This window comes from Globicephala melas, chromosome 2 (assembly GCF_963455315.2).
Source record: "Globicephala melas chromosome 2, mGloMel1.2, whole genome shotgun sequence".
Classification (NCBI taxonomy): domain Eukaryota; kingdom Metazoa; phylum Chordata; class Mammalia; order Artiodactyla; family Delphinidae; genus Globicephala; species Globicephala melas.
This window is the reverse complement of record NC_083315.2, coordinates 70,750,746-70,778,704: the sequence shown is the minus strand read 5'-3', so window position 1 is coordinate 70,778,704 and position 27,959 is coordinate 70,750,746. Positions and strand designations below refer to the sequence as shown.

The following is a 27,959-nucleotide window of genomic DNA, read 5'->3' as shown; positions in this document are numbered from 1 at the left end:
CGGGGAGGGCGCAGGGGGCGGAGGGAGGAGAGGGGAAGAGGGGGCAGGAGAAAAAAGCTTTTCCAAAAAAGTATTGGCTGTCTTGAGGAATGCGGTCGCCCCCTTGGGAAAGTACATATCTGGGATCAGTAGGCGGCTGTGCGCTCGCACTCCGGATCGGCCTCCCCACCGCGCTCTTGCCTCCCCGCTCCCGCCGCCGCAGCCCCAGGGCCGCTCGCCGCCGCCACCATGGACGCCATCAAGAAGAAGATGCAGATGCTCAAGCTCGACAAGGAGAACGCCTTGGATCGAGCGGAGCAGGCGGAGGCCGATAAGAAGGCGGCGGAGGACAGGAGCAAGCAGGTCTGCCTGCGCCTTTCCGGCCCTGCGCCGGCCGGTCGCCCGCGCTCTGCCCGCCGGGGGCCCCAGAGCCCCGGGACCCGGGCCTCGCACCCCTTCCCGGCCCCTCACTCCGAGGACTCGGGGAGCCACCCCACTCCAGGGCGTCTGAGAAGGGAGAAGGGAAGAACGAGACTGGCTTATTCTAACTTTTTCTCTCGTCTGGGGACGCTTATTTCCCTTTTCTGGTTCCCAGAGCCCGCGAAGTCCCTTCAAGTCCTAGAGGCACTTGATTCTCAGGATGAGAAATCAGTTTTGGATTCGGGGGCAGGGGAGAGGAGGAGGGTTGAAGGGAATCAAGTCCAGAAAGTGTTAGAAGTTCTTCTGGACTTTTTGACTGGGGAGTATAAAACATTCAACTGGGAAGGGGGGACGCGAGGGAGGGGGGAGGGACAGTCACACAGTTTATTCCTAAAAACAAAGATGGACAGACTAGAGAGTACGGCGGGCCGGGGAGACGGGGGCGTTTTTCTGCACCCCCAAGTTGTGGGCTTGAGCCCGCTGAGACCTCCGCAGGAGTCTCGCCCCGGGGGCTGGGGTGGGGTGCGGAGTGGGCTCCGCGCGAGAGGAGGGTTACCTAGGGACCTTTGAACCCCAACTCGGCGGCGCCTCACACCCGAAGGGCCCCAGCCAACTCGGTGCCCGTGTTTTGTGTGTGTGTGTGTGTGTGTGTGTGTGTGTGTGTGTGTGTAACACCCGGTCCGTGCCGGCCGGCCGCGCCCGCCCGCCGCCGCCCCCCAGCTCGAGGAGGACATAGCGGCCAAGGAGAAGCTGCTGCGGGCGTCGGAGGACGAGCGGGACCGGGTGCTGGAGGAGCTGCACAAGGCAGAGGACAGCCTCCTGGCCGCCGATGAGGCCGCCGCCAAGGTACCCTGGGCGCGCGGCGCGGCGCACGAATGGCTAACTGTCTCTCTCTCTCTCCCTCCCTGTCTTTCCCTTTCTCTCTCCCGCTGTCCCTGTCCTTCTGGCTCTGTGCACCCACACCCCTCCCCTGCGGGATCACGCTGCCTGCTGCACCCCCCCTCCCGTCCCCGTCCCCCACGGCCAACTCCCAGCTGGAAGATGAGCTGGTGTCGCTGCAAAAGAAACTCAAGGGCACCGAAGATGAACTGGACAAATACTCCGAGGCTCTCAAAGATGCCCAGGAGAAGCTGGAGCTGGCGGAGAAAAAGGCCACCGACGTAAGTGCACGCACACACTGCCTCCCTCACCTCCTGCCCTGGTGGCCGCTCTGGGGTCACCACAGGGGCCAGAGAGCAATGGAGGAGGGTCACCTCCTCTTGCTGGAAACCCGCACACAGCCTGCCGTGGCCCAGAGCACTGGATGCTGCCTCCGACTGCTACTGCACACATTCATTTTTATTTCATCCATTCCTCTTTCTTTTTCTCCTTCTTTCCCCCACCCCTGGGGGTGGAGGGGGGTGGGTGAGAAGCTGGAAGAATACAGTAACTGAAATTGGACTCTGGAGGTGAACCCTGCTCCATGGTGGCAGAAAACCTCCGAGGTGTCATCACCGAGGTTTGTGCAAACAGAATGCCTAGTTTTCTCCACTTTCTTTCCTTTTGCCATCTCTGGTGGGTGGCAAGACCTGGTTTTCGGTGGTGGGTCTAGTCAGGACACAGACTAGAGATGGCACTGAAAAAATGGCATGGTGCTACTTAGAAGGCTAAGCTTGATGGTGGGCCACAGAAACACTTGAGGCCTCCTTACTCACTAGGGAAGCTTAATCCAGCCCTTAAGATCTGCCTGGGAAGACGATATTTGCTTGGGTCTGCAGTCTGAGGGCACCAGATCCAGAAAGTAAGCTGGGAGTTATATATAGCTCAGTGCTTTATATGGTATAGTGAGCTAGCTGCCCCCGACTCTCCTGCTCACCCCACCCCAACCTGTCAGCCGCTGACAACCACCACATAGTTTCAAGGATGATGCACGCACCACAAAAGCTCTGCCAGCATTTTGTCCACTGCCCTCTGGAATCCTTTTAGCCGAAGAGCTTGCCTCTTCTGCTGCATGAGTCAAGACAAGCATTAGATTTCCAGAGGACCGACTTCGTTTCACACCATTCTAGAAGCTAATTAAGCCTAGAGGCCCAATTAGGAAAGAATTCGTTGGGAAGTTGGTAACTATTTCAAGAATGTATGAGCACCAGGGAAACCTATGCCCAGAAAGTTGAACTACCAAGTGCAGCAGCAGAATTTTTTGTATGAGAGTAAAGTGTAAATTACTGGAGGATCTGGGTCTTGAAATCAGTAAGGCTTTCTGTGACATGAAAGGCACGAAATGTAATCTCCGAGTGTGCTTTGTAAATGAGGGATCCAGACACAGGACATTTAGAATCTGACAAAAAGAAAGTTTCAGTGAAAAGCAAGGTCCCTGGAAAGGGGGTTCAGGGAACACTGATTTAGGTAAAATATTTAAGTTACAAACTGCCTGGCTTTAGAAAAAGAGCCAAAAAAACGCATATAACTCTGCGCCAGTTTTGTGTAATGTAGATCAGATGTCTGCTCCGTATATGGTTAAATGGAGGATGTCTGTCTCCCCGAAATTCTCCAGCAGGACGTTTATTTAGCTTTTTCAAAAGAGCCGCTGATAGATCAAGGAGAGATATTCCTTATAAGGAAAAGAATGCAGAGAATTTGAAAATAGCCCAGTAAGACTGAAAGCAAGAGAAGGAGAAAAATCTACTACGATCTTAAGGGGAAAAAAATCATAATTATTGTAACTATGTGGTTCTATCATGTCTTTATTGAAAAGTCTTGTTTAATGGTGCATTGGAATGAGGTGAGGCAGAAGTGGCAAAGAGCATATTTAAAGCCAGCTCGGTGGGGGAGGGCGGAGCCAGGAGGAGAGGGAGGTTTTTGAAGCTGTGTTCTTTTCTTTCCACTGGAAAATTATCCCTAATATGGTACACTTTTTTTTTTTTGGTAGTATATTGATCATCTTCCCCTTTAAGACATTTTAGGTTGTTTGGAATCTGTAGGGATGTGCAAGACATTTGTGAAGAAATGCTATATTTAGAGTGATTCCTAGCTAGTAAAAATAGTGAAGACTTGAGGAGGAAGAGACAGATGTCACTAGAGAAAGGTAGGAGAGAGGTCAACTTCCTGAGGTAGAATTGTATTAGGACATTGCACTATTACTCACCAATGTAAAACAGTTTCACATTTTTCTACTACTAAAAACATTTTTCTATTAATTTACCAACACACTTTACAGATCCTATTCCAGAAATGGGCTCTTCCTAGCTTGAAAGGTTGTAACTTGCAAGGTCGGATCTCTGATGGTTTTGTTTTGAATTTTTTGTCTTCCCTCCACATAAGTGAGGCTGAAGGGGATCAAGCGCTCCATTTTCTCTCTGGCCCAACCCCTTCCCCAATAACTGTGATGTCTCTGACATCTGCAGTATGTAAGTCTTTATTCCCTGTAGGTCTTTGCTTTCTAAATCAGTGATTCTCAACCTTACCTAAACAATCACCTAGGATGGTTTTAAAACTTAAAATCCAGGCTGTACCCCAGGCCAATTAGAATCTCTGGGAGTGGAATGCAGGCATTAGTATTTGTTAAATACCCAGGTGATTCCAATGTGCAGCCAAGGCTGAGAACAACTGTCCTAAACTCTTGTATAATGACATCAGTGTGAAAATAAACTCACCTGAAACTGACTTTCCCAGATGTTTGAAAAGCAGGACATTAAGTCACTAGTTGGCTGCTTAGAGCATTTGCACCTGTCCAGCAGTTTCTGCTTCTCCTGGAGGCTCCCAGATGCCCCCTTCTCCCACCCTCAAAGTTGGAGGCCCCCAGTCTGTACTCTTAGGGAAGCAGTTGTGACCTCCCTCCTGACTAGATGAACTGTGTGGAAACAAAGCTAGAGGCTCCACCTACAGGATGTGAGGGCCCATGCTGGGCTTTGTGAGAGTCTCAGCAGAGGGAGGCTGTGAGAAAGTCCATAGCAAATGAGTCAGAAAAGCAAGGCGCTTCCTCATTAGGGCTTTGGCGTAGGAGGGGGTTGTCAAGTGTGTTTTCTTTTTCTTCATTATTCCCACACTTAAACACATAGGAACTGACTTGAAGGGCCTTCTGTGGGAAAGGTGAGGAAAGAAAGCTGTGAGACTTAGAAGACATTTAAAAACGTAGCCGAAGGGGAGAATTGGCAGAGGGTGGTTCCCAAAGATTGCGTCCGCTTTGGTTTTCATCCAGCTGTAGCCAGACCCTCTCATAGGGTTCTGTAGCCTTCCTTGGTGTGCCTTTTAAGACATCTCAGTCCGGCCCAGAATTGGTCAGATTCCAGAAGATCTCAGAGGCTGATCTAAAACCAGAGAAGGTTGTAACTAGAAGGGACCCTTGAGATGATTGTTTTTGTGGAAAGGAAAGTAAGTCCCAGATAGGCTGGCGGGCTTGAGGTCCCACAGCTGGTTATAGGCCGTAGCCTGACTCTTCAGACAGTGCCTGTGTATTTATTAACTAAAGCTATCATTTTAACTACGTACAAGGTATTGTGCTTAGTGCTTTCTGTCATTTCATAATCCTCACAGCAATCCTATGAGAAACGTACTACTATTAACCGTGCTTTTACAGATAAAGTCAAGTTGTTTTCCGTCACACAACCAGGAGAGAACCAAAAGCCAGATTCTAACCTAGGGAGACAGCATTTAGGAGGTTTAACCTCTATGCAATACGTTAGTGGTTTTCCCTTCATGAGTTTGGAGGGAAGGAGAGTTGTGGTTAGGATCTTGTGTTCTGGGGTTCTTTACATGGAGGAACAATCCCTTTGGGGGTACATTCAAGCCCCAAACCCCTCGCTCGGCTTCTCTCCTTCCTGGGCATGGGAAACTGGCAGTCCCGAGCGGAGCGCTCCCGCCGCCAACAGGCGGCACCGTCGCCCTTTGCAGCCAAATCCGTTACTCGGGTTCCCCACGGCGCAGGGGAGGGGCGCTGGGAGTCGAAGTAACACCCTCGGCGCGTTGGCCACCCTCCTGCTCACCAGGTGCCCCGGCAGCCTGCGCGCAGCGCCTGTCAGCCCCGCGGCCGCGAGCATGCGCGGTGCCTCCCGCGGTTGGAGAATTCCCGGGGTCCGCGGCGCGCGCCCCGCCCCGCCCTCTGGGCCCGCCCCCGGCTCTCGCGCACCCGCCTGCGGTTCGCCTGCGCAGCCTAGGAGGTCGCGACTTCCGGGCTGTGCCTGGGCCGCAGGGGGCGCTGCTGTGGCGCGCCGCGGCCTGGGCGGGGTGGACGGGTTGTCGGAGTGCGGCAGCAGCAGCGGCGGCAGGAGCGCAGCAGCCGGCCTCTCCCGGGGCAGTCCGCCAGCCTGCCGGCCCGCCACCGCCCGGCACAATGGCGGGGAGCAGTTCGCTGGAGGCGGTGCGGAGGAAGATTCGGAGCCTGCAGGAGCAGGCGGACGCCGCGGAGGAGCGCGCGGGCAGCCTGCAGCGCGAGCTGGACTACGAGAGGAAGCTGAGGGAGACCGTAAGGGACCCACCCATCACCCATCCCCGGAGGCGCCTTCTCCCCAGTCGGCCCCACCTAGCCCTGCAGGGCCCCCCGGAGCCCACCTTCCCCCGCCACCCCTCCCCCCGCCTCGGGGCGCACCTGGGCCCGCAGGTGTCGGGCTCTGGGGAGGGGCGCTGCCCGTTCACTTCAGCCCTTTTCATCTCGCTGGTCTAAAGAACCGAGGGAGAGTTAGTGGTGTTGAGAAGGTTCTGGAAGCAGCTCTTTCCCAGAAGGAACTCTATGTCTGGGGTGTTCGCGTTCGGCCCGGCGTCTCGGGTCCCCCGGCATGTGCCCTTTGCGCTGCTGGTATTATTTACTCGGAGAGTGGGGACGGAAGAGGTCCCTTCTTTTGGAAATCCGTTCTTTTGGGAAGGGCGCTAACAGGTCATGTCTGAGGCATTGTCTGGCTTTGGGGCCCGGGGATGCTAAACTCCCCCATCCCTGTTTAGCCTTGGTTTCTTGAAAGCCTGTTTCTCTGGGGGTGGTTGAGACACTGACAGCGCGTGTTCTGACTTAGTATGCGGCCCTTTGCCCTTCCCTTTCTTAACCATCCCTCCTCCCAAGTTCTCCTGTACAGGTAGATGTTCCTTTGTTACCGAGTCTCGAAAAAGTTGGCCAAATAGCTACGATTGTTGGGTGTTTTCTCCCGCCGGCTTCCCCTCCCCCACGTTGAGTGTAATACCTGGCTTCCTTCCTTTCCACTAAGGCAAATGCATCCAGCACACCGGAACAGGATTTCAGAGGTAGTTAAGGCATTTGCTGTTTGTTGATTTTTGAGTGTGTGTGTGTGTGTGTTAAATCAGGATACTCAAACACCTTGGGAATTTTATGACAAGCGCTCATGTGGGGTCCTTCTGTGCTTAATAGAGGCGTATTCTGAGTTGAGAGGTGTATGTAATGGCATTATGGCTGGCTGCAGAAGCTATGAGACCTGTTTTGCATAAAATACTTAGAAGCAAATGGGTCCTCTTGAAAGGAAGGCCTAACTAGATGAAGTTTCAGATAAAATAGGCAGGAACCAGGAAATCAATAGGCAAAAGATCATTTTCTGTAGAGGACAAGACAGCAGCGGTCCCATGGATGTCTCTCAATTTGGCCAGGCAATGAATGAATTCCGACTCCCTCTCTGGCTCGCAGTTGTCCTTGAACCATTAGAACCAATAGAACATGATGGATAAGAACAAGAACTCTGGGCCCAGGCCGCTAGGTTTTGAATCATTTAACTTCTCAGTCCCTCGACCGTAAAATGTGGGTAATGGTAGTACCTGCCTGTTGTGAGGATGAAAAGTGTGTGTAAAGAAGTTGCAATGGTGCTTAGCACACTAGAGTAAGTGCCTTGCATCAGCTGGTATTAGAACTGCTCCACACTCAGCATCGCTCATTGCTCCTTTGCTTTCAGTTCACCAGCTATCAAAGGGTCTTAAAGATGGGCTGCTCATTTCACTACATCTTAAAACACTCCACTTCAATGCTTCTAATCAATTTTTTTTTCTTTTTTCAACTTGAACGGAGAGAGGACACAGGCAGGCTGGAAGGAATGTTTGGTGGGTCGAAGTGGTATTAGTGGTGGAAGTCAGTAGAACTCCCCTCCCCCTGCTAAGAGAGGGAATATGTGGTCCTGTACAGGAAAGCCTCTTATGGACTGTTGGCCTGGTGATCGATATTAGACACAGAAGATAAATTTTATGAAGGGCACATTGTTACTATTTTGCTCACCTTCTCTTTTGGGCTTAGTTTTTATGACAGTACTCTTCCTGGGCCAGTTGGGTAAAGATAATGCTTTCGTTCTTTTCAAAGCTTTATATTAAAAGTGGTTTAGCTTCAAAAATTTTTAAGTGATTTTTGAAAATAGTCCATCCGGATGATTGGATGGGCACAGAACTTTTTATGACGGCAACTTGAGGACTGGGTCAGACCACTGAAGAAAGAATTTCAGATTGAGAGGTGTTCCTAACTTATGAAACTGGAACTTAAAGGTAGCTAATTGAAGGTGGTTTCTTGGTAGTTGTCAGGCATAGCTGTGAGTTAAGCTAGCAGTCACAGTTTCTCTTGGCAGCAAGGATAAAAATTTAGTGACAAAGTCATGAGCCACTGCAAAAAATATTTGGAGAGTTGGCCCTAATTCACATTCTCAAAGATTCAGACAGGCTGTAGTTAATTGGCCCTATTACAACCAGCACTTAACTTTGGAAAAAGCAACCATCCCTTTTTTTTATACTGGTTTGTTTTTCCAAGGTGTGTGGGCCCTTCAAAATTTTGGAATGAGGCTACTTTGCTTGGTGTAATGGTTGACTCCAGGTCTTGTGACCCACTAGGGTTTTGTTTGTCTTTTGTCCTTATCAAAGAGGGAGCAGGAAGAAGGCAGTCTGCCTTCCTTCTTTCTGGATGGTACTCAGCAAACAAGGGCACTTAACAGTTGCAGCCTGTAGGTTCTTAATTGGTAACTTCATTAAATCACAGGAAAAACCAATTTACAAAAATTCCCAGCCCCTCCCCTCCTTAGAGTTGGTAAATATTTCTGAAAACAGGAATCTAAAAGTGCATTTTGTGTCCCCATCGCCCCCCCCCCCCCGCCAGGGTGGCAGTAGCTGGAGTGTACATATACTCTGGCTTTCTGCTTTCATGTATAGGCAAGGCGAAGGCACTACAATACCCTGTTCACATCCCTTCTCACTCATTACACAAAAATGCCTTGTGAGTTACAGGCTTTGCTGCAATAGAGAGATTGTTTTTAACTCTTATCCATGGGAGTGCCCCTTAATGTCATCCGTGTTTTTTTCCCCTTTCCTTACCATATAAGGGCAGAAGCTTAACTTGGCTATAGGGACTTGGGTCTTACACAGTAAACTGGGTGAAACTTTCTCTGTACATCTACAGTTCGCATGAAATAAAAAGGCCTGACCTTTGATCATCCCATGCAGTACTCCAGTTCAGGTAGGACTTTGAACATACATTCCAGAGGATTTATTTTTAGGATATAATATTATTCTCCTACAATTATTTCTTCTTAATTGTCCTCACAGAAATACTTGTTTTTAAAGTAAAAATCATTGCTATTTTTAAATTGCCTTTAGTTATATTGGCTAGAACACCTGGATTTCATGAAAATCTAGGCCCTGTAAAAGTTCTCTTTCAAGTCAGACTTGGAGTAACATTTTGCTATATTGTGTGGGCGTGCCCTTGATATCTATTGTAGTTTCTTAGGTAGCTGGTACCTTGTGGAAGGGATTGGGGGGCACATGCAGCTCTAAGACACACGTGTAGAGCGCCTGGTGGTTGTTTAACAACAGATCTGCAGGAAGACAGTTGGTAACCTTTACTAATATAGCAGTCTCTTTTCTGAGTAGTTCATTACATGTTGGGACCCAATAGCACTTTTGAAACGAAAGAAACTAGCATCCCAAAGACTTCACCAGCAGTGTCAACACATGAGCTGTCGTTAGAAGCTAACCCAGTACACGTGGGTGACTTCCATGCCTGGAAATAATTTGCGTCTGGGGTCTTGACCCTTCCCAAATGCCTTGTTATTTATATCTGCTTTTTAAATAACAGATGGTCATGTGTCTGTAGGGTTTGTACTGACAGGCAACAGCCAGTTAAGTCTTAAGTAAACTGCCCAGGTGCTGTGATGGAAAGAACCTTAGAAAATATCTAAATAAGCCTCAGAACTCAGAGAATACATACCGGGGATAAAAGCTAGTGCAGGTGAGAGATGTGGGCCTTTTGAACATAGAGCATAATCCACCCCCCGCCCCCACCAAAAAAAAAAGTGAAAATAAGGGTGTCCTTAATTAATTTATGGAATTGAGTATATCTTGAATTCTAGAGAACCAAACTAAGTTGTGATCAGACCAGTATGGTGAGGCCTGAGAAGCCAGTGAGAGCCCAGGTTTTTCCCGGGGGAAGCTTATATAGAGATCGATACACCCCAGACACTGCTTTCAGATCTGGGCTGTTACCTACAAGCACCTTTGCCCATCCTGCTCTGAAACCTCTGGGGCAGCAGGCGTTGGTTTCTGGGGTTGAGAACAAATGCTCTGTGTCCTTGTGTGAGCTGGTACCGCCCTGGTGTTACTTGATGATGTTTTCAATTTTATACGACACCTTTTTTCCAAATGGATTGAGAGGACTTGTTTAGCGGATGATATTCAGTACAGTAACCGTTTTTCTAGTCCTGGTTAGGTTCTTTCGCTGAAGGCCTTTTTTCAGGTAGGGGGTTGGAGTCAGGGTGGCTGTAGAGAACCTGCTGCTCTGACGTCAGAAAGCAGAAAGACTCCATAGGTGAGAACCACCAGTTCCAGGGCTTCCATGAGGCTCCAGGAGGCCTTGAGAAGGGAGGCAGGCATGCCAGCACGTTGAGGACCAGGGGACTTTGGTGCTAGTCTTACCTGCCGCTGATGGCTGTGACCTGAACATGTCAAAGATCCCTCCCTCTTCCTATTTTCTCTTCTACAAAGAGCTAGATGAGTGGTTCCCACAGGATTTTCCAGCTTCTTTGGATGGTGGGTGGGGTAGAGGGGGGGGGTGCTTTTTTATAGTGCAGATTCCTGTCCTCCTTTCTGACCTCTTGAATCAGAATCTCTAGGGATGGGGCCTAGAAATTTGTTTTGTTTTTGTTTCTTTTTTTAAATTTTTGGCTGCATTGGGTCTTTGTTGCTGCGCGCAGGCTTTCTCTAGTTGCAGCCAGCGGGGGCTGCTCTTCGTTGCTGTGCATGGGCTTCTCATTGTGGTGGCTTCTCTTGTTGCGGAGCACGGGCTCTAGGCACACGGGCTCAGTAGTTGTGGCGCACGGGCTTAGTTGCTCCGCGGCATGTGGGATCTTCCCGGACCAGGGCTCGAACCATGTCCCCTGCATTGGCAGGTAGATTCTTAACCACTGAACCACCAGGAAAGCCCGGAAATTTGTATTTTTAATATGCATCTCCTGGTGAATTTGGACACCCAGCCAGTTGTGGGAACTGCTGGACAATGCCTAGGGACCCCTCCAGCTAAACATCTTAGACCCCGTTTTGTGGACCACCCACAGGTCTGTTCTCTGTGTTGCCCCTGTCCTGGCTCCTAGAACAGGTCTCCATTACCAGTTGTTGTTCTGGTGCCGTATACGAGGCCTATTGACTGGTATTTCCGTAGGGCACAACCCCTAATGTAGGTTCTACAAAATGCTCCTGGGGAAAAGGAGTTAATGACATTTATAAAACAGTATCCAGAGCTAAGGGAAAGAACGGTTAGAGTGGAAGCAATAAGAGGGAAGAGGGAAGAGGGAAGATTTGGATTGATGGGCGTCCCTCTCAGGTAGGGAGATCTTTCGTGCAGAGGCAGGAACGAACATGGGGTGCTGTCTCCTTACTCTCTGATGCCCCAGGTGTGTGGGAGACCAGGGACCTGGACTGGCCTGGCACCTGGAGGGTTCTTTCCCCGGAGTATAAACAGTCTCCTCTCTGTGAGTCCAAAGTCCTTGAGGTTGGGGCCCAGATCAAAAACAGAACAGGAAGCTTAGAGTGTGGTGGCTACAGAAATTGTTTTGAAAATCTTGTTGACATTTCTCTGGCTGCAGCACCTATAACAAGGATATTTAAGAAAAGGGGGAAAAATACTTCTGAATACATGACCTAGACACTCTGCTGAGGTTTTTTTGTTGGTGGTGTTTTGGAGGGTGGTTTTTGTTTTGCTTTTCATTTTAGTTTTCAGCTTTCAGGGTTGCTTGCTTGTTTCCCCCATTCATGAAATGAATAGAATTTTACTAGAAATGGAAAATATAGAAAAGAAATCTGACCTGATCCCAAAGTATACCCTTAATGTATACCTCCTTCCGGTTTCGTTTTGTTTTGTTTTTTACATGGGGCTAAAAACTTTAGAAAGTTTCCATACTTAAGAAATGTGTTATCCCTATTACCCTCATCCCTCCTCCAAAAAACTCCCAACATTCACCTGCCAGACCTGGTGGAGCCCATTACTAGCTGTGTACCTGCAGTGATCTACTTTGTGGGCCAGTGCAACTGTTAACTGACCTCGGATTCATTTCACATTTTCCCCTGCTCCCTGCCTCCAACAGCCAATTATTACTACATAGTTAATGTGTGTGTGTGTGTGTGTGTGTGTGTGTGTGTGTGTGTGGTACGTGGACCTCTCACTGTTGTGGCCTCTCCTGTTGCAGAGCACAGGCTCTGGACGCGCAGGCTTAGTGGCCGTGGCTCACGGGCCCAGCCGCTCCGCGGCATGTGGCATCTTCCCGGTCCAGGACACGAACCCATGTCCCCTGCATCAGCAGGTGGACTCTCAACCACTGCGCCACCAGGGAAGCCCCATAGTTAATTTTTGAAGCGATAAAAGTGTATTTGCATGTTTTTATAAAAAGTCCTTCACCATGATTGTAGATGCCCTAATCACCTCTCTTTCCCAGAGAGAACTTGACTTTTAAAATTTTACAAATCTAGATGAGCAAAGAGCAGAATGTTCTCGTGTTCCTTTACTTCAAGGCCATAATCGTAGACTCTAACTACATGTGCATTTCAAACTGTGTATCATGGGTCCAGAAACTAAAAAAGTTGCTTTTGTTTAAATTAGGTTGGTTTTACTCATTTTGTTCAGTAGACCTTTACTGAGCCCATACTGTGTGCAGTGAATTGTGATTCCTTGCACATAAGAAGCTTACAGTTGAGTAAGGAAGACAGGACTGTAGGTAGAGAGCTAGCATAGTCCCAAAGTGCATGTTGTAGTTTTTAGAAAACTTCCAAGTGTCCTAAAAACCCCATCACCCCAGGAAAAGCACACATTCAGAATGGATGAGGAAACAGTACCAGATTAACAAATTCTGTCTTTCACTTACGTGCATAATGTTTAAACAGCCATCAATGCAAGTGTATGTAATGGACCGGTCCAGGCTTGCAAGTGTGCTGAGGCTTATAGTAACAAATGCTCATAACTGTAGGTAACCATTGTATCTCCCAAAAAGAAACATCTTATTTCAGAGATAGATACCAAGTAAAAACAGTATCTGTACTGCTTTTCTTCTAAGGAGTTTGAAGCTCTTTTTGTAGCAACCTTGACTTGTGAGAAATTCCTGTAGGCGTATGTCACAAACGCTTGGGAAATTTGTCTTGGCCCTCTTCCAGTGTGACCAGTTATTCTAAAGGGGTGCTGAAGGGCAGGGGGCTTGCTAGGTTTTGCTGTGTCTCTGTATGGTGTATATTTTAGAACCACTGAATTTAAAAATATTTTAGTTCCTAAAATATTTAATAAAACCCCTTTGAGAACACAATCAGCAGAAAGGAGAATTGAGACTCCCGAGTCCGAGTCCTCGCTGTGCTGCTCTCGTCTTGTGTGACTGAGCCTGGGTAAGTCCCATCGCCTCTGTCCACACCTCAGGCCCCACCGAGTGAGGTGGCTGTGATGAAGCTCCCCCTTAATAGGCAGGTAAAGCCAGCGTGTTGAAATCCGTGGAGGAAGAGAACCAAGGGAGAGAGTGTTGCTGATGGTCGCTTTGTCCGATGAGGATGATGTGTGTGGATCTGCATATACCCCAAGGTGGACATTCACTGGGTATGTCAATGGATGAACGTATCCGACAACTCCAGAGTTGACCAGGGCTTGTAACGCACTTTAGGGTGGCTCACCACAGGGCCCAGGCTTCCCATCTGGAACCAGTGTTTCAGCCCCTCCTGAAGGCACTACCCTCACTTTCTCTCCGACACTGAAACGCCTTTCACTCTCTCTATCCAGGCTGAAGCCGACGTAGCTTCTCTGAACAGACGCATCCAGCTGGTTGAGGAAGAGTTGGATCGTGCCCAGGAGCGTCTGGCAACAGCTCTGCAGAAGCTGGAGGAGGCCGAGAAGGCAGCAGACGAGAGTGAGAGGTGAGGACCCCTCGTCCAGCCCACCTGTTAGCACAGCCTTTCCTCCTGGTGGAACGGGAGGGCTTCTCTGATCTTGGGCCTCTTAAGAATTTTACAGTACCTTGGTGGCACTATTTCCTGACTTGATCCAGGTGCAACTAATGGTTTTGTTCATTTAACATTAGTGGGACACCTTTGTGCAAAGCACTGTTTTAAACCCCAAGGTTACAAATAAGAAAAAGACGCCATTCCTGCTCTCTTAGAGCTCACCACCCAGCGAGGGAGATGGACGTGTAAACGGGAGGTTTTAGGGATGTGTTTTGGTTCTTTAATTCCTACTGACCATGGAGCAGTTATGCATTTTTTTTAAAAAGATGACTTTATTTAAAAATATACCAAGGAAGCCGCATAGCACAGGGAGATCAGCTCGGTGCTTTGTGACCACCTAGAGGGGTGGGATAGGGAGGGTGGGAGGGAGGGAGACGCAAGAGGGAAGAGATACGGGAACATGTGTATGTATAGCTGATTCACTTTGCTATAAAGCAGAAAGTAACACACCATTGTAAAGCAATTATACTCCAATAAAGATGTTAAAAAACATGAAATATACCAAGGAGGCTTAGGCCGAGGTAAATACAGTATGGGCTGTCAGTTGTCAAAGAGCCCAAGAAATGAGAGGAAGAGAAAGCACAGATAAAACAGAAATACGATCCACAAAAGTAAATTGTTTTGGACTTAGTAAAGCCGATAAGACACACGTGCATAGGTAAGTACAGTGAGATCTGCATGTCTGCTGAGCATGCTCCCACTATGACCTGGCTCTACCTGACTTAGTACCCCAAGATTCAGCCTTGTGGTAGTAAAGGAAAACCAGGGCCATATCAGCCATCGTGTATTCCACCAGGCATTTTCTCTCATGTTCAACTGTTCAAGTTATTGTACTCATATTACTTGGAAGCACTCCAAGAAAGACTCCACAAGACTAGAGAGAGTTCTGCCCTTCGAGGGATGACAAAGTATTGTGATGTCTCAGACACTGGCAGTGTGTTTCTGCGCTGTGACCTGGGCAGGTGCATGCAGTCAGTCATTTTGTCCATTTCTCCGTCTTTGAGGTGCATTTCTGCCCCCTGCCACCATGGATAAAGAATGATTTCAGACTTTAGGATTAAAGAAGCTCTTTAGCTGAAGTTTTCAGCTCCTTATTCACTGTTGATTATTGATTCTTTTCTAATCAAGAGTTTTGGAATTCTTAAAGATGACTCATCATCTCTTACAGTGTACATATAACCAATGGTTTTGTGGCTGGCTTCTTCCTGAAATACACTTGTTAGTGAACCTGAAAGGAAGGCAGTCTGGCAGTGTTAGACATTGGAGTAAAAAGGTATTTAGAGATCATTTACTCCAGTCCCCTGGTTTTACAGATGAGAAGACTAGGGTTCAGAGACTGGTATGGCCTGCCCGAACTCTCAAAGAGAATTTATGGCCGAGCCAAGATGCAGGTCTCCTAAAATACACTGTAGTGCTTCATTTAAAAAAAAAAAAAGTGACTTATTTATCTTACTGCCTAGTTAGATTTTGGTAAACGAATCCCGTTTTAACATAATTTGTTATTGCATAAATCTGTAATATAGGTCAATTAACATTTTCTAAAACTTACCACCATGCTGAAGGATCCAAACGTATACATCAGCATAGAAGATGGTGTTGGTCCTGCCTCTCAACACCTCTATTATGAGTTTTATTATAGGCAAAACTCAGTTTCTTCTCTAAAATATAGGTCAACCCACATGAAATTGCCATTTTTGCAGGTCCGATGTGGTCAAATACCAGCAATTTCATTTGCTTCAATCTAATACTTACATTTGTGGCTAAAGGGGTAAGAACAGCTACTTTCTTTGTGGGAGGGAAGTACATGAAGATAAGTTTGCTTTCGTTCTAACTTTGGTCCATTTTTAAGCTGAAGCTTCCCACCAGAAAAGGGCAGAAGTCCCATTATTTATATAGCAGGTAAAGCTTGTTGACCTTCCCATGCCTCCCACATTCAAACAGGATCCTCACATGGTACCTTTCATTTCACATTAGCTGCCTGGACAGTGTCAACAGTACCAAAAGTGTAACCTTTCATTCAGAATAAACAGAGAGAGGGAAGTGTATGTCTTTTCTGCCTTCAGCTCTAGAAAGTCTTGTTTCATGGTTTGGAAGATAAAAGTAGCTCTGTGCTCTGTTTCGGTCTGTCAGTTACACGGAGCCTCACAAACCACTGTGGTGCAGGGTGAGTTCGTGGAGGTCGCCTCTAAATCTTGGGCCTTCCTGCATGTTATCCTTTTCAGAGGCATGAAAGTCATTGAAAGCCGAGCTCAAAAGGACGAGGAGAAAATGGAAATTCAGGAGATCCAGCTGAAAGAGGCCAAGCACATCGCTGAGGATGCCGACCGCAAGTATGAAGAGGTCAGATCCTGGGGCCCAAGGCCTTGTGGCCTCCCAGCCGCGGGGGCCCAGGAGCGGGGGAGCAGTGTACAGCCTTGCGTTCTTCAGTGAAACCATCTGCTTCCTTAGCAGAAATGGGTGGTTTTGAGAAGCAGAGTTCCTTTGTCCCCAGAAAACGGTTCTCAATTTTGATCTGCTAGGGGATCAGTTGCACTGGGAAAGACCAAAGCTTTTTTTGTGCCCCCATGCCTCCTCCCACCCCCCGCCCCAAACACACACACACAAAGACCAGGACAAAAGTTCTCTGGTCAGGAGAAGGGAGAGTTGGGCCTCTTGTGTTTTGTGGAAGGGACCTCTCATGCTGTCACCACACAAGCAGTTCTCCCTAGTGTGATTCACCTGGCACAGCCCAGTTCAGTGTAGAGACACAGACCATGCACTTGCTTCCTAGATTCATGGAGGCCTTTCTGTCTGTCCTCCTCTCTCCTCAAGGTTCACAGGTGAATCACCTCCTGGTCATGCCCCATGAAAGCAACCTCCTGTGTGATAACAGAGCCCACATGACTGTGTTAAGGTTTTAGTTTTTCCCTTAATGTACTATGGCTATCATGAAACAGCACTGACTCTTCGTCATCATCATCTCCCACCTCCAGGTTACACTATGCCCACTAATTTTGAAATGCTTCCTAGGATCCCTTCTCTCTGGTCCTTTCTTCCACTGACCTCATTAGTCACCTCAGCAGCTTCTCATGTCAGCCTCTCTTGCTGTTTCTGTTGGCATTTGTAGCCTGCTGCACACAGAGGGAGTCGAGGTACAGAGCTCTAGATGGATGGAGTTCTCAGGATTATTTTCAGTCTTGCAGCCCCGCCTTTTCAGCATAAAAGGCGTATATCTCATCACACTGCTAGTTTGGAGATTGTGAATTTCATCTCTCTCCCTCCTTCCACGCTTGGTCTGGCTGCTATGTAACTATACAGGCCTCACCTAGGTAGGACTAAAGATGAGCCAGCCCACCCATAACTAGCCACGCTGGGTCTTGGTGAGCAGAAGCCTCTGGCCTCCTCTCCATGGGCACGCCTGGTGGAGAGTCGCTTCTCTCCAGTGCACGGGAAAGAGGATCATCTTGTTTGGAGGCAAGGACTCCTAGGGGCTGACGGATCCAGTCCTCACCCCACACCCCTCCTCAGAGCTTGGAAGCCCCATGGTGTGTGTGTTTTGTGTTTGTTCTGCTGCAGGTGGCCCGTAAGCTGGTCATCATTGAGAGTGACCTGGAGCGTGCAGAGGAGCGGGCTGAGCTCTCAGAAGGGTAAGCGGGCCCGGCGCCAGGAGGCTGTGTGTGGGGTGCTGCGGAGCAGTGACTAAACAGCATGACCTTCTGGCAGCTGCACATTTACCTGTTTCAGCTCCGGGCTCCTTAAGTGCTCATTTGACGTGGATGAGCCACGAGTATGGAACACGGAGGACTTGCGTGGGGTGTCTATGTATGAATGCGTGTATCACTGCATGCCTTACCTGCACACTGATTTTGAGAATGGCCTTGTGCATTTCCTGTGTCCACTAACAGCCAAGTTCGACAGCTGGAAGAACAATTAAGAATAATGGATCAGACCTTGAAAGCATTAATGGCTGCAGAGGATAAGGTACTGATGGCTCATGGATGGGTTTTAGGTTTAACTGCAACCCAGGCGTCTTTCAGCTTCCAATGCCTACTGGTTCATTTTTATAACGACTGCACCTTCACTACACCCTCTGCTATCTTATACCTTGCTTTAAGTGCTTTCTTTGGGTCCTTTATACTCCTTTGTTTTTCCTTCATAAATGCTCTTTGGTGCAGCCAAAAAAGAAGCCAAATTATCACACTTCGAGGTTGTTGGATTTTGTCACCCTGCCTTTCTGCTGTGTCGGGAGCAGTGTCCATGGCAAAATTGAGCGTTTTAGTACCTTGATGATTTGGCTACTTTAAGGCAGCCCTTTGTTCTCTAGGACTCGGTTTTCATTTTTTCCCATCCCTCTCCTTTTTCTCTCCTCCTTCCTTTGGCTTGTCTCCCACCCTTTCTACCTCTGATCGAAAACGTTAGCAAATGTGCCGAGCTTGAAGAAGAGTTGAAAACTGTGACGAACAACTTGAAGTCACTGGAGGCTCAGGCTGAGAAGGTAGGCCAGGAGCACGGCGTGGGGGAAAGGCATCTTTAAGAGCTGCTCTAGAGACACCCCCTTTTTCTCTTCTGGGGCCCTGCCAAGGAAAGGAGTAATCCATTAGACACTTTAGCAAATGGCGTCATTTTGAGGCAATTTCCTGATGATTATCAATAACAGATTCTTTTTTTTTTTTAATGGAGAATCTATTTTATTTTGAGTATGTGAGTCATCTGTAACAATTTAATTTAAACCAAGTGCCAAATGGATAAGTTATCTTGTTCTTATCCCATGTAAAACAATAGGCAGGAAAACAGAGAATGCATTGTTGTATGCCATTTGATATCAGAGGCTCCATTACCTCCTAAGAGATCCTCAACATCTGTTGGCTGGGCTGACACTTTCGTTGTATTAGAAGACCTCAGTATAGGGTGAACTATGGCCTGACATCTGGAACATTCTTTCTAATTACAGTACTCGCAGAAGGAAGACAAATATGAGGAAGAGATCAAGGTCCTTTCTGACAAGCTGAAGGAGGTAATATTAAGGGTGTTGTGCACAAAGCCAGCTGGATTGAGTTTGTTTTTACGGCACTGTTCAGGGCTTTTTCATTTTCAAGTTAGAATGATCCAGGGATTTTCAGGGGTGGTCTTGGAGAGTGAGCTGTGCTCGCCACCTCTCACTGTGGTGACTGACTGGCAGGTGGTCTCAGACCCCATTCCTGGGTGCCAGGCTTGATTTTCATTCTCTAGTTTCTCTATATTTGTAGCTACTGGAAGCCTAAAACTTCCCAATTCTGATTGAAATAAATTGAATTATTGCAGGCTGAGACTCGGGCCGAGTTTGCGGAGAGGTCAGTAACTAAATTGGAGAAAAGCATTGATGACTTAGAAGGTAAGATCTTAAGTTTTATTTTTAACTTAATCCTTATGGCTGAGTAGTGACCCGGCAAAGTCATTTTCCAATCATTGCGTCCTCCTTGATACACTTCTTTGCTCTTGCACATTCTTCCTGTCTGCCCTTTGGGGTTTTCATTCCGTGGCTCTTAAACTCTCTGTTCACCAGATGACCGTTAGCCACCAGACGGGGCCCATCTCTTTTTGTAACAGCAGATGCCAAGCGGCTCTACTGCACACTCTTCAGAAGTGTGGCAGGTTTATTTCTCACACTGAGTGAGGTGGTCATAGGTGAGAATGACTGGTGTCTTTTCTGTCTTTAAGTGGTATCTCATTATTGCCAGGATGGTATGGATTTGTTTTTAGGCACAACTTATCTTCCCCCAAGTGCGAATTCAGTGTAAGGGTTTGGATTTTTTTTTTTTAAGTTACTAATCATCTTGGCATGTGCTGTGTATCCTGACGGGGATGGAGGGTAATAAGGCACTACACTTTGACATTATACTTCAGCACTTCTCCACTAAGATATTTAGGTTTTATTTTAGTGACACCCTCTCTGTCTCAGAAATCCTAAATGTTGAACTCTGAGGATGTGAAAAAGAAAGAAAAAAATATATAAAATATATACATCAAAGGCAGAAGTGGCTAGAGAAGGGACTGGAGGTTGGTGCAGATGACAACCAAGCTGGTGGAAAAGAGCAAATGACAAATGGTTGCAGAACAATCTGCCAAATTGCAGCAGAGTATGAAACCTTCATCAGAAGAAGAACTGAATTGCAGACTTGGCACAGCAACACCATAAAAAGCGTGGCTCTCCTCGCTTTTCAAGCCTCCTGGACCAGCCAGGGCAGCTTGAGTGGGCAGACCACAGGAGTAGTCTGGATGACGCCCAGAAATCCATACCCCCGTGGTCTAGTTTGGTCCGGAAGTCAGTGGTTTCAGGGTGGAGCCAGATAAGGATTACAGACTGTAGTCACAAATTGTTTCTTCAAAACAATGCCCTTGGATATTTTTTCCACTGTTTATAGTGGCAGGTGGCTGACTACTCCAGTGTAATGAAATTATAGCTCTATAAAAGAAAGATGTTCTGTTACCCCTCTCCCAACCAGGAGACAGCCTTGTGTGGTTTCGTTCAGGGTTTAACATGGTTTACTGATATACCTGCCGTATTTGTTATGATTTTCATATTGAGTTTCTTGTTTTATTTTCTAATGGGTTTTGTTCTTTTTGTTTTTGTTTTTGTTTCAATTTTATTAAAAACAAAACGCACGCCTCCTGCATTGGCCACCTGCTGCGGCACCAATTCCTTCATGCATTGCCCTTTTCTTGCTGCTGTGTCGGGATGGTGTCCATGCCACCCTCACTCACCCTCCATCTCTTGATCACTCTCCATGTCCTTGCACCTCTGCCTTCCACTTCCTGGTCATAGACGAGCTGTACGCTCAGAAACTGAAGTACAAAGCCATCAGCGAGGAGCTGGACCACGCTCTCAACGATATGACTTCCATGTAAATGTTCATCCACCCTGCCTGCTCACACCCGTGCCCTCATGCTAATATGATAAATCCGCCACCACTCCCTTCTGTATCTCCAGAATCTCCATCTTTACACCTTTATGCTCACTGTCTTTGCATAATCTAGGATAGTCATTGTTTTTTCACATTCTACTAACATAAAGGCCAAGTAGATTGTCTGTCTATACAAAACCATTTTCCTTTCAGAATCCATTTATTTCACATTGTCTCAGCTAGATTGTTCCCATGAAGCAGTGAACTGGAATATGTGTGACTTGGGCACTGTCCTTTTAGGAAATTAAACTAGGCTCAAGTAGAATTGGTAGGCCACGCAATTGTGCAGGAATTTCCCAAGAAATATCAAAAGGCGGTTTCCTGAGATTCAGTTAAATACAATGTGAACATTTTTCGTAAAAGAAATAATAAATTTAAGGAACCCAACACTGTCAGATGACTGAGGCTCTCAGAGAAGGGAAATTGATCCAGAACAGCATAAAGAATGTTGCTGTAAGAAGTCACATTTTCCTTTTAAGGATTCTAGACAGAAATGAACCCTCTGCCGGGTAGCCAAGCCTTTAATTTTCTGTTTATATAAAAGAATTAACATACAAACACCACAACCTGTGTCAAAGAAATAGAACATAAAACACAGATTGTGTTATATGAGTTTGGGAGTTAATGGCCCAGCTTTTACTACTGCTGGGCAGTAAGAGTGGAGTAGGTAGTCTTAATCTCATGAGGACCTGGAGCATACACGACTAACTTACATATTACTAACCAAACCTGAATGTTAAGCTGGATCTGCCCCTCTAAATTCTAACCTGGAATGTTTCACAGAGGCTTCCTTTTAATCTCATAAGATGGCATTGAATTCCACATAAGCTGGAAATTTCAGTTTCCTGGCCCACCTGTCATTCCTTTACCCATGCAGAAAAATGGTAGCTTGAAGAGTGTTGACAAGTGCCTGCTGCCTTATAGATTATAGAATCGCCACACTACCCCTTGAGACCTGACTGTCACCATGGAAACTAGAGAGAATTCCATCCTCTCTTCCCTCATTTGTAAATGAGGGGATGGATCAGATCATCTGTCTCTCAGTGCTAAAATGTGGTGATTCTATGAGAAAAGCTTTTAGCATTAAGTATGGTTAAATATTCTGAAAGGTGGGTTTAGCTTAAAATATGTTTTTAAGTTCTGTTCATGGGTCTTTTGCAATGAAACTCCCCCAGAAGGGGCTTGTGCTGGCCTCGGGTCCAGACACTGGTGGGCAAGGATAGACATTGTCCTGTAGGTGCGGCTGGCAGCGGGTTTTGCATGTCTGCTTCTGACCTGTGTTTCATATGCTGCTCTCATCTGTTAGTTTAGCTTCCCTGTTTTCCATTGTGCCACTTTTTTCCTTTTTCTCCCACCTTTTCTCTTCATGCAGATAAGTCTCTTTGCTTCACTTCTCGCACGACCCCTTCATCAAGCTGGATGTCCCTCCTCTCTGAGTTCTGCAGTTTGTCTCTTCTCCAGCTGACCCTGGTTCTTTCTTTCCACATCCTGCCTTAGGGCCAGGCACACACTGTGCTTCCTATTGTACAGAAGCTCCTCATTGCAGTGTAAAATAAACACTGTGTAAGCTATTTCTGTTTGCTATTCTTTTTACTTCTTATTTATTGACATTTTAGTTTCAACACTGAATAAAACTCCAAATCTTCATCACACATATGAGGGTTAATTTTTGGCTGCTGCTTTGCTCTTTTTTTTCTCCCCCCCGATTCTGAACATCATACATTAATACCAAAAGACTCTAAAACAGTAGTTCCTTGCGGAACTTTTAAAAAAATACCCATGCCTGGGTCCCTCTCAGAGTTTTGGTTTGCAAGCGTTAGAGTGAGGCCTGGGCATGTGTGTCTTTTTAGGGATTGAGATGGCTCTGGTATGTAGTACGGGTTGAGAACCCGTACTTGTGCTTGTTGGAGCCGGAAGATCTGCCTTGAGCAGTGCCTTCCTCTGCCAGATGTTTAGTTGGGATGTGGTGAGCCCTCTGTGTTGGTGTTTAGATAGTCCTGCTTGGGAGGGTGTGGCTGCCACCCCACATTGCTAGGAACTTACATATCAGAAAAGGTGAAAAGGAATGTGGATTCAAACAGTGTAAGTTGAGGTTATCGTTGATCATCCTTTTACAGCACAAAGAACAGTTAAAGCTTTTTAAAAGTATATTCATTCCTCAGCCACCTTCATTTTGATCATGAAATGACATTCTTAGGTTTAAGGAACATACGATTATGTTCAAGTCAAGATTTATTTTTGTACTCTTAAGCGCATCATGTATTCCTTAGGAGGGGTTGTACTTAAGTAAATCTTTGTAGTAATTAACTTTTTTTTTTTTTTTGTGAACATCTTTAAAGCATAGCCATTAAAGTTGGTTCTTTTTTTTTTACCCCTTAAAAATAGTAGAGGGCTTCCCTGGTGGCGCAGTGGTTGAGAGTCTGCCTGCCGATGCAGGGGACACAGGTTCGTGCCCCAGTCCGGGAAGATCCCACATGCCGCGGAGTGGCTAGGCCCGTGAGCCATGGCCGCTGAGCCTGCGCGTCTGGAGCCTGTGCTCCACAACGGGAGAGGCCACAACAGTGAGAAGCCCGCGTACCGCAAAAAAAAAAAAAAAAAAAAAGTAGAAATTGTTCAGTTATAGTTTATCAGTTATATTTATAAATTCAAAACCAGCAATTAAGTGATTTTTTTTATAACACATCACAAAATTAGAACTTAAAAATGATGTGGACTTTTATTTCTTCATTCCCAATATTTCTCCATCCTCAACAGTCTGGCTATATTTCTCCTGTGTTTTAAATGTGGGTGACCTTCATCTGTTTGTGTATAGTTTTTCTTAGCCTAAGAGTGTTTATATACCCCTGTATTCAAGTAAATTTGGACAAATTGAAAATGTCAGTCACTCTACAAAACCTCAGAAGAGAGTAAAAATACTCTTTTTAAGAGATAAGTGTATTTAATAATGGTATAGTGGACTTTTAAAAATTTATAATTTAGACAGTGTCTCTCCCTTGAGAGTGTAAAGTCTTCAGTAATTTCTTGTTTATCTTTTCCTAAGGCTTCTTGGGCCTGCTTTTGACTATGATTCCTGCCTTGTTCTTTTAAAATTCAGAGTAATAGAAGTGGGCCCTTCTCTGAGTAACCCTGCTTTCTGCCACAGATAAAATGACAAGTCTGAAAGTTCTGCTGAGCAGATGTTCAGTTAATTTTGGAGGCACATCTGTTTTTTGAAAGCCCTTCTGGAGATTTTCACACTTCCTATAAGTATATTCTACAAGGGGAAATGGGAAACTGATGGATTGGAAGGCAAATCTGGAATAGCCCAAGAAGGTATGGGTGCACAGGAGGTTAAATAGCTTTTTGATTTTATCAAGAAATTGTTGGGGCCCAGGCTTCTAGCTCACAGGGTCAGGCCATATGTAGAGGCAGCTGCTGCAAGAGCCTTGGTTGGACCAAACCCCAAAAGCATTGCTTGGCACTAGACATCCCAGACATTGGGGAGGTAGAACAGGAGGGAAGAATACTTGCAAACATATAAGTGTTCGAGGCACACCAGTTCCATGGCAGCTGAAGTGGAGCAGGTCCAAAGGAGGATGTGGTAGGGACAGCTGTCATTTAAGCTGCATTCACATTGACCCTCTAGATTCTCTGGGATTTCTCCAGAGTTCTTCCATCCCAGTTTGGCTGTACATTGGCTCAGCAGACTAAGACATCCTACCTGCCTTTGGTGGTATCTCCCACGCGATAGTGTGAATGTGCTAGTGGGGTATAGATTTTGCACCCCTCAAACATGCAAGATACCATGAAAGGTAGGAAGGATGTGGTAAAGAGATGAAGCAGAAATGTTCTTTGCCCTCAGTGAGCTGGCTATCTTGTGGGAAGATAGATGAGGGAAGCAAGTCTGAACTAACAGATGGTGTGCATTTAGAGTCAGCAAGGAATAGAGACAGTGATTCTGACTGGGCGCTCCCTGGAGGAGGTGGCATTTGACTGGGGTTTCGAATATTCAGAAAATTTGGATGGACAAAGAAGACAACGCAGCAGATATTCCAAGCTAGAAAGCATGACGAATATAACGTATTCCCCATCTCCTACCATACATGAGAGAAAATTAAAATAAGAATTGGATCAATTTCCCCACAGACCTGGGGGCTAGAGACGGAACCTTTTTCTTTTCCCCGGGGCATAGGATTATCGCTTTTCAAGATCATTAAGTTAGAGTTTTGTGGGTCTAGGTTGTCACCGTCATTGGAAGCAATAATGTATTCTCCAGCTTTTCATGGTAAGTGCCAGGTTCTTGTCCTTGTTGGGGCATCCCCTGGACCACCAGATACAGACTGACTCTTGCCAAGTGAGCAGATTACATGCCCGAGTGTAAAATGCTTTTCACACTGGTCTCCATGTGGCTGTTTGAGATTTTATTCATTTTATACACGTCCATCTAGCACCAGAGAATGCCATCCTCTTCAGAAGGTCAGCAGTTAAATTTTAAGTCAGTTTTGAGTGGAGATAAATGCTTGTTCTTTTGCTGTTTGAGTAGGGTAACACGCCCTGTATCTAGGCTGGACGAGAGTTCAGAATTTGCACCCTGTATCACAGCAACTAGGGGAGGGACAGTGAGCTCAGTTCTGCTGTTAATGCAGCGGCGGTAGCCCCTCTTGGTGCTACCTGAAAGGAAAGCCAGCCCTGGGAGTGGAGATGAAAGGGGTTCCAGGGAGAGGTGAGCAGAAATGGGCAGGTTGAGGTTTTGCAGGAAGCTCTCAGCTGAACCCTAGCAAGGAGTGGGCTCGCCTCCAGCCCTGCCCCTGTTCCTGAGGCTGTTTCCAGAAGCTGCATTCAGCCCGGTTTACACAGTGGTTTTACTGAGATGCATGAGGAACATACCCTCTCTCTGTCCTCCTCCTCGAATCCTGCTGCTCTCTTTCCCTCCTGTCCTTCCAAGAGAGGCGTCCTGGCTCTCCCTAAGTCTGCCAGGCCTTTTCCATCCGCCCTTCCTGGGCACAGGACAGCTGACCACAGGGTAAGGGTAACCTGTTCAGCAAGTGACTGGCGCCCGAGGTACCTCTGTGTTCTGTCTGTGAGCTCCCTCTCACCAACTCCAGCTAACCTCTCTTCCTTCTGCCTCTTCTCTTCTGCTAACCTGCTTGCTGACCTGTACAGACGAACTCTACCAGCAACTTGAGCAAAACCGCCGCCTAACTAACCAACTAAAGCTGGCCCTGAATGAGGATTAAACCTAAGTGGGAGAGAACCTGGGCTGAATTCTAGGAACGCAGCCCATGGGCAGGAAATCTAAGACTGTCATACCTTCACCTAATAGGGTTGAAAACGATTCCTTTCTGCAGAATTGAACATGAATCAGTTGAAAGGCTGGCCTTGCCTGCATTTTCCTCTCATATCTGGAATAATTAAGTTCTCTTTAATCCCCAAACCACTTTTATGGTAAAATTACATCTGTGTATATGGATCAATGTTTATAATCAATTCAGCACTCATCTTTGCAAGAGCAGGTCCTCTTGTTTGAGCTGATACATAATGAGGACCAAAAAAATGTTTTCTATTTCCTACAGAGAACTGAGTCTTGCTTTAAGTTAGAAAGCCAAAGCAGAGGGGTGTGTATGGGTATAAGTATATATATATATTATATATAGGATGTGATATATATAATATATATTCCTATTACATATTCATATTTCTAACTTCTAAGTATCTGGTATAGTGTTTGAAATATGATTACCTATGCTTGGGCAAAATAGCTTTTGAAAACAGGAGTTCATGTCAGAAGTCCCTGATTGTCTGAAAGGTATGCTTTTTATTCAATCTAACAGTGTTGTTGGATTCTGGTGAGAATGTCATGCTAATAATAAATAGAGCACTGTGAAAATAATAATAAGAACGTCCTACTGGAGTGTGCATGAAACGTGTTGGTAATTTTTTTTTAATGAGTAACAGAAATAAATCATTGAAAAAGTTGTCAGAAAGCCTATTTACGTCATCTTTGTTTTCTGTGAGACTGTGTTACAACACAACTCTCAGACCTTAACTGCCTGTAACTCAGAAACGTCTGCTGTTAACTTCAGTGCTGCAAGCACCTCTCCCTGTTCCCACAGCACATGACCAGTGAACCTTCACCAACCCCACCTGCATTTTGTCCTCAGTGGATTGTTGGTGGAGGTTCACCTGGCCACTCTGTGAGAACCTGCTGTGCCTGTAGTTCCTTCGGGTCCAAGACAGCTTCCCCTTCATAGGTCCTTGTCTGGAAATGAGTAATGTCTTACGAGCATGCCTGGCCCTAATCATCTCATCCTGTGTTTGTGATTGATGTTTGCCTGCCTAAATGTACAAACCACCACTGTGTCCAAAGCGCAGCTATTCATGACTTAATTTTCTAATCCCACCACAGAGAAAGTGGCTCATGCCAAAGAAGAAAACCTTAGTATGCACCAGATGCTGGATCAGACTTTACTGGAGTTAAACAACATGTGAAAACCTCCTTAGCTGCGACCACATTCTTTCATGTTGTTTTTGTTTTTTGTTTTGTTTTGTTTTTAAACACCATGCTTACCATGAAACCCCTTAAATGCATTTTTATTTACTTTTACCACTGTCACAGATACATCCACAAAGTACCAGCTAGATCAGGGGTGGGAAAGACACACACACACAGGCAAGCCCGTGTCAAGGCGACAATGATTTAAATGTGCCATTTCCCAAGTTGACGTTGCCACACTTCGTAGAGAGTAGCAACACAGTATGCTTAGTCCAGGAATCCTTGCTGAAGCAGAAAGATTTTCACTCAAAGTGCCAATGATACATGAACAGGAAGATTAATGTTGGAAACACAATCAGGTGTGGATTGGTGCTACTTTAAACAAAAGGTCCCACTGTGGTCTTTCATTCAATATTGTACAATTTAGAATTCTGTCCAACACTAATTTATTTTGTCTTGGGTTTAATGAAGAGGTGAGACTACGGATCCTGTCTGGCAGAATTCACTAAAGCCAAGGGTTTGTAAGCCAACGTGCTCTTCTAAGGCTTCTGTTTTCTTTTAATTGGCACATTTGCAGTTCGTTACAGCTCGTGGGATAGCACGCGATGTGGATTTCCACCATGTTCAAGTGAAAGATTTAGGCACCACGTACAATGGTGAAGAAAAAACATTGTCTTAAGAGTTATAACTGTATGGAAACCTTGTATAATGATATGGAATAAATGCACATTGTAGGACATTTTCTAAATGGGGTGGTCCTGTCA

General features: G+C 46.4%; 1 protein-coding gene across 24 annotated transcripts; it reads left to right on the top strand.

Annotated features, from left to right (window-relative positions):
- The first annotated feature begins 55 nt into the window (after nucleotides 1-55).
- TPM1 (tropomyosin 1) lies at nucleotides 56-27,959 on the top strand. Of its 24 annotated transcripts, none has more exons than XM_060294170.2 (10): nucleotides 56-342; nucleotides 1,120-1,245; nucleotides 1,434-1,559; nucleotides 13,583-13,716; nucleotides 16,026-16,143; nucleotides 17,359-17,429; nucleotides 17,688-17,763; nucleotides 18,734-18,796; nucleotides 19,084-19,153; nucleotides 20,585-22,089. In XM_060294170.2, exons 1-10 carry the CDS (start codon nucleotides 229-231, stop codon nucleotides 20,665-20,667), a joined length of 981 nt encoding a protein of 326 aa, XP_060150153.1. In that variant the 5' UTR covers nucleotides 56-228; the 3' UTR covers nucleotides 20,668-22,089. The 24 variants fall into 24 exon arrangements, with proteins under 24 accessions (XP_060150153.1, XP_060150147.1, XP_060150146.1 ...); XM_060294171.2 differs by lacking the exon at nucleotides 17,688-17,763 and adding an exon at nucleotides 18,202-18,277 and having other exon boundaries at nucleotides 65-342; XM_030878912.3 differs by lacking the exons at nucleotides 17,688-17,763; nucleotides 20,585-22,089 and adding exons at nucleotides 18,202-18,277; nucleotides 27,109-27,958 and having other exon boundaries at nucleotides 67-342.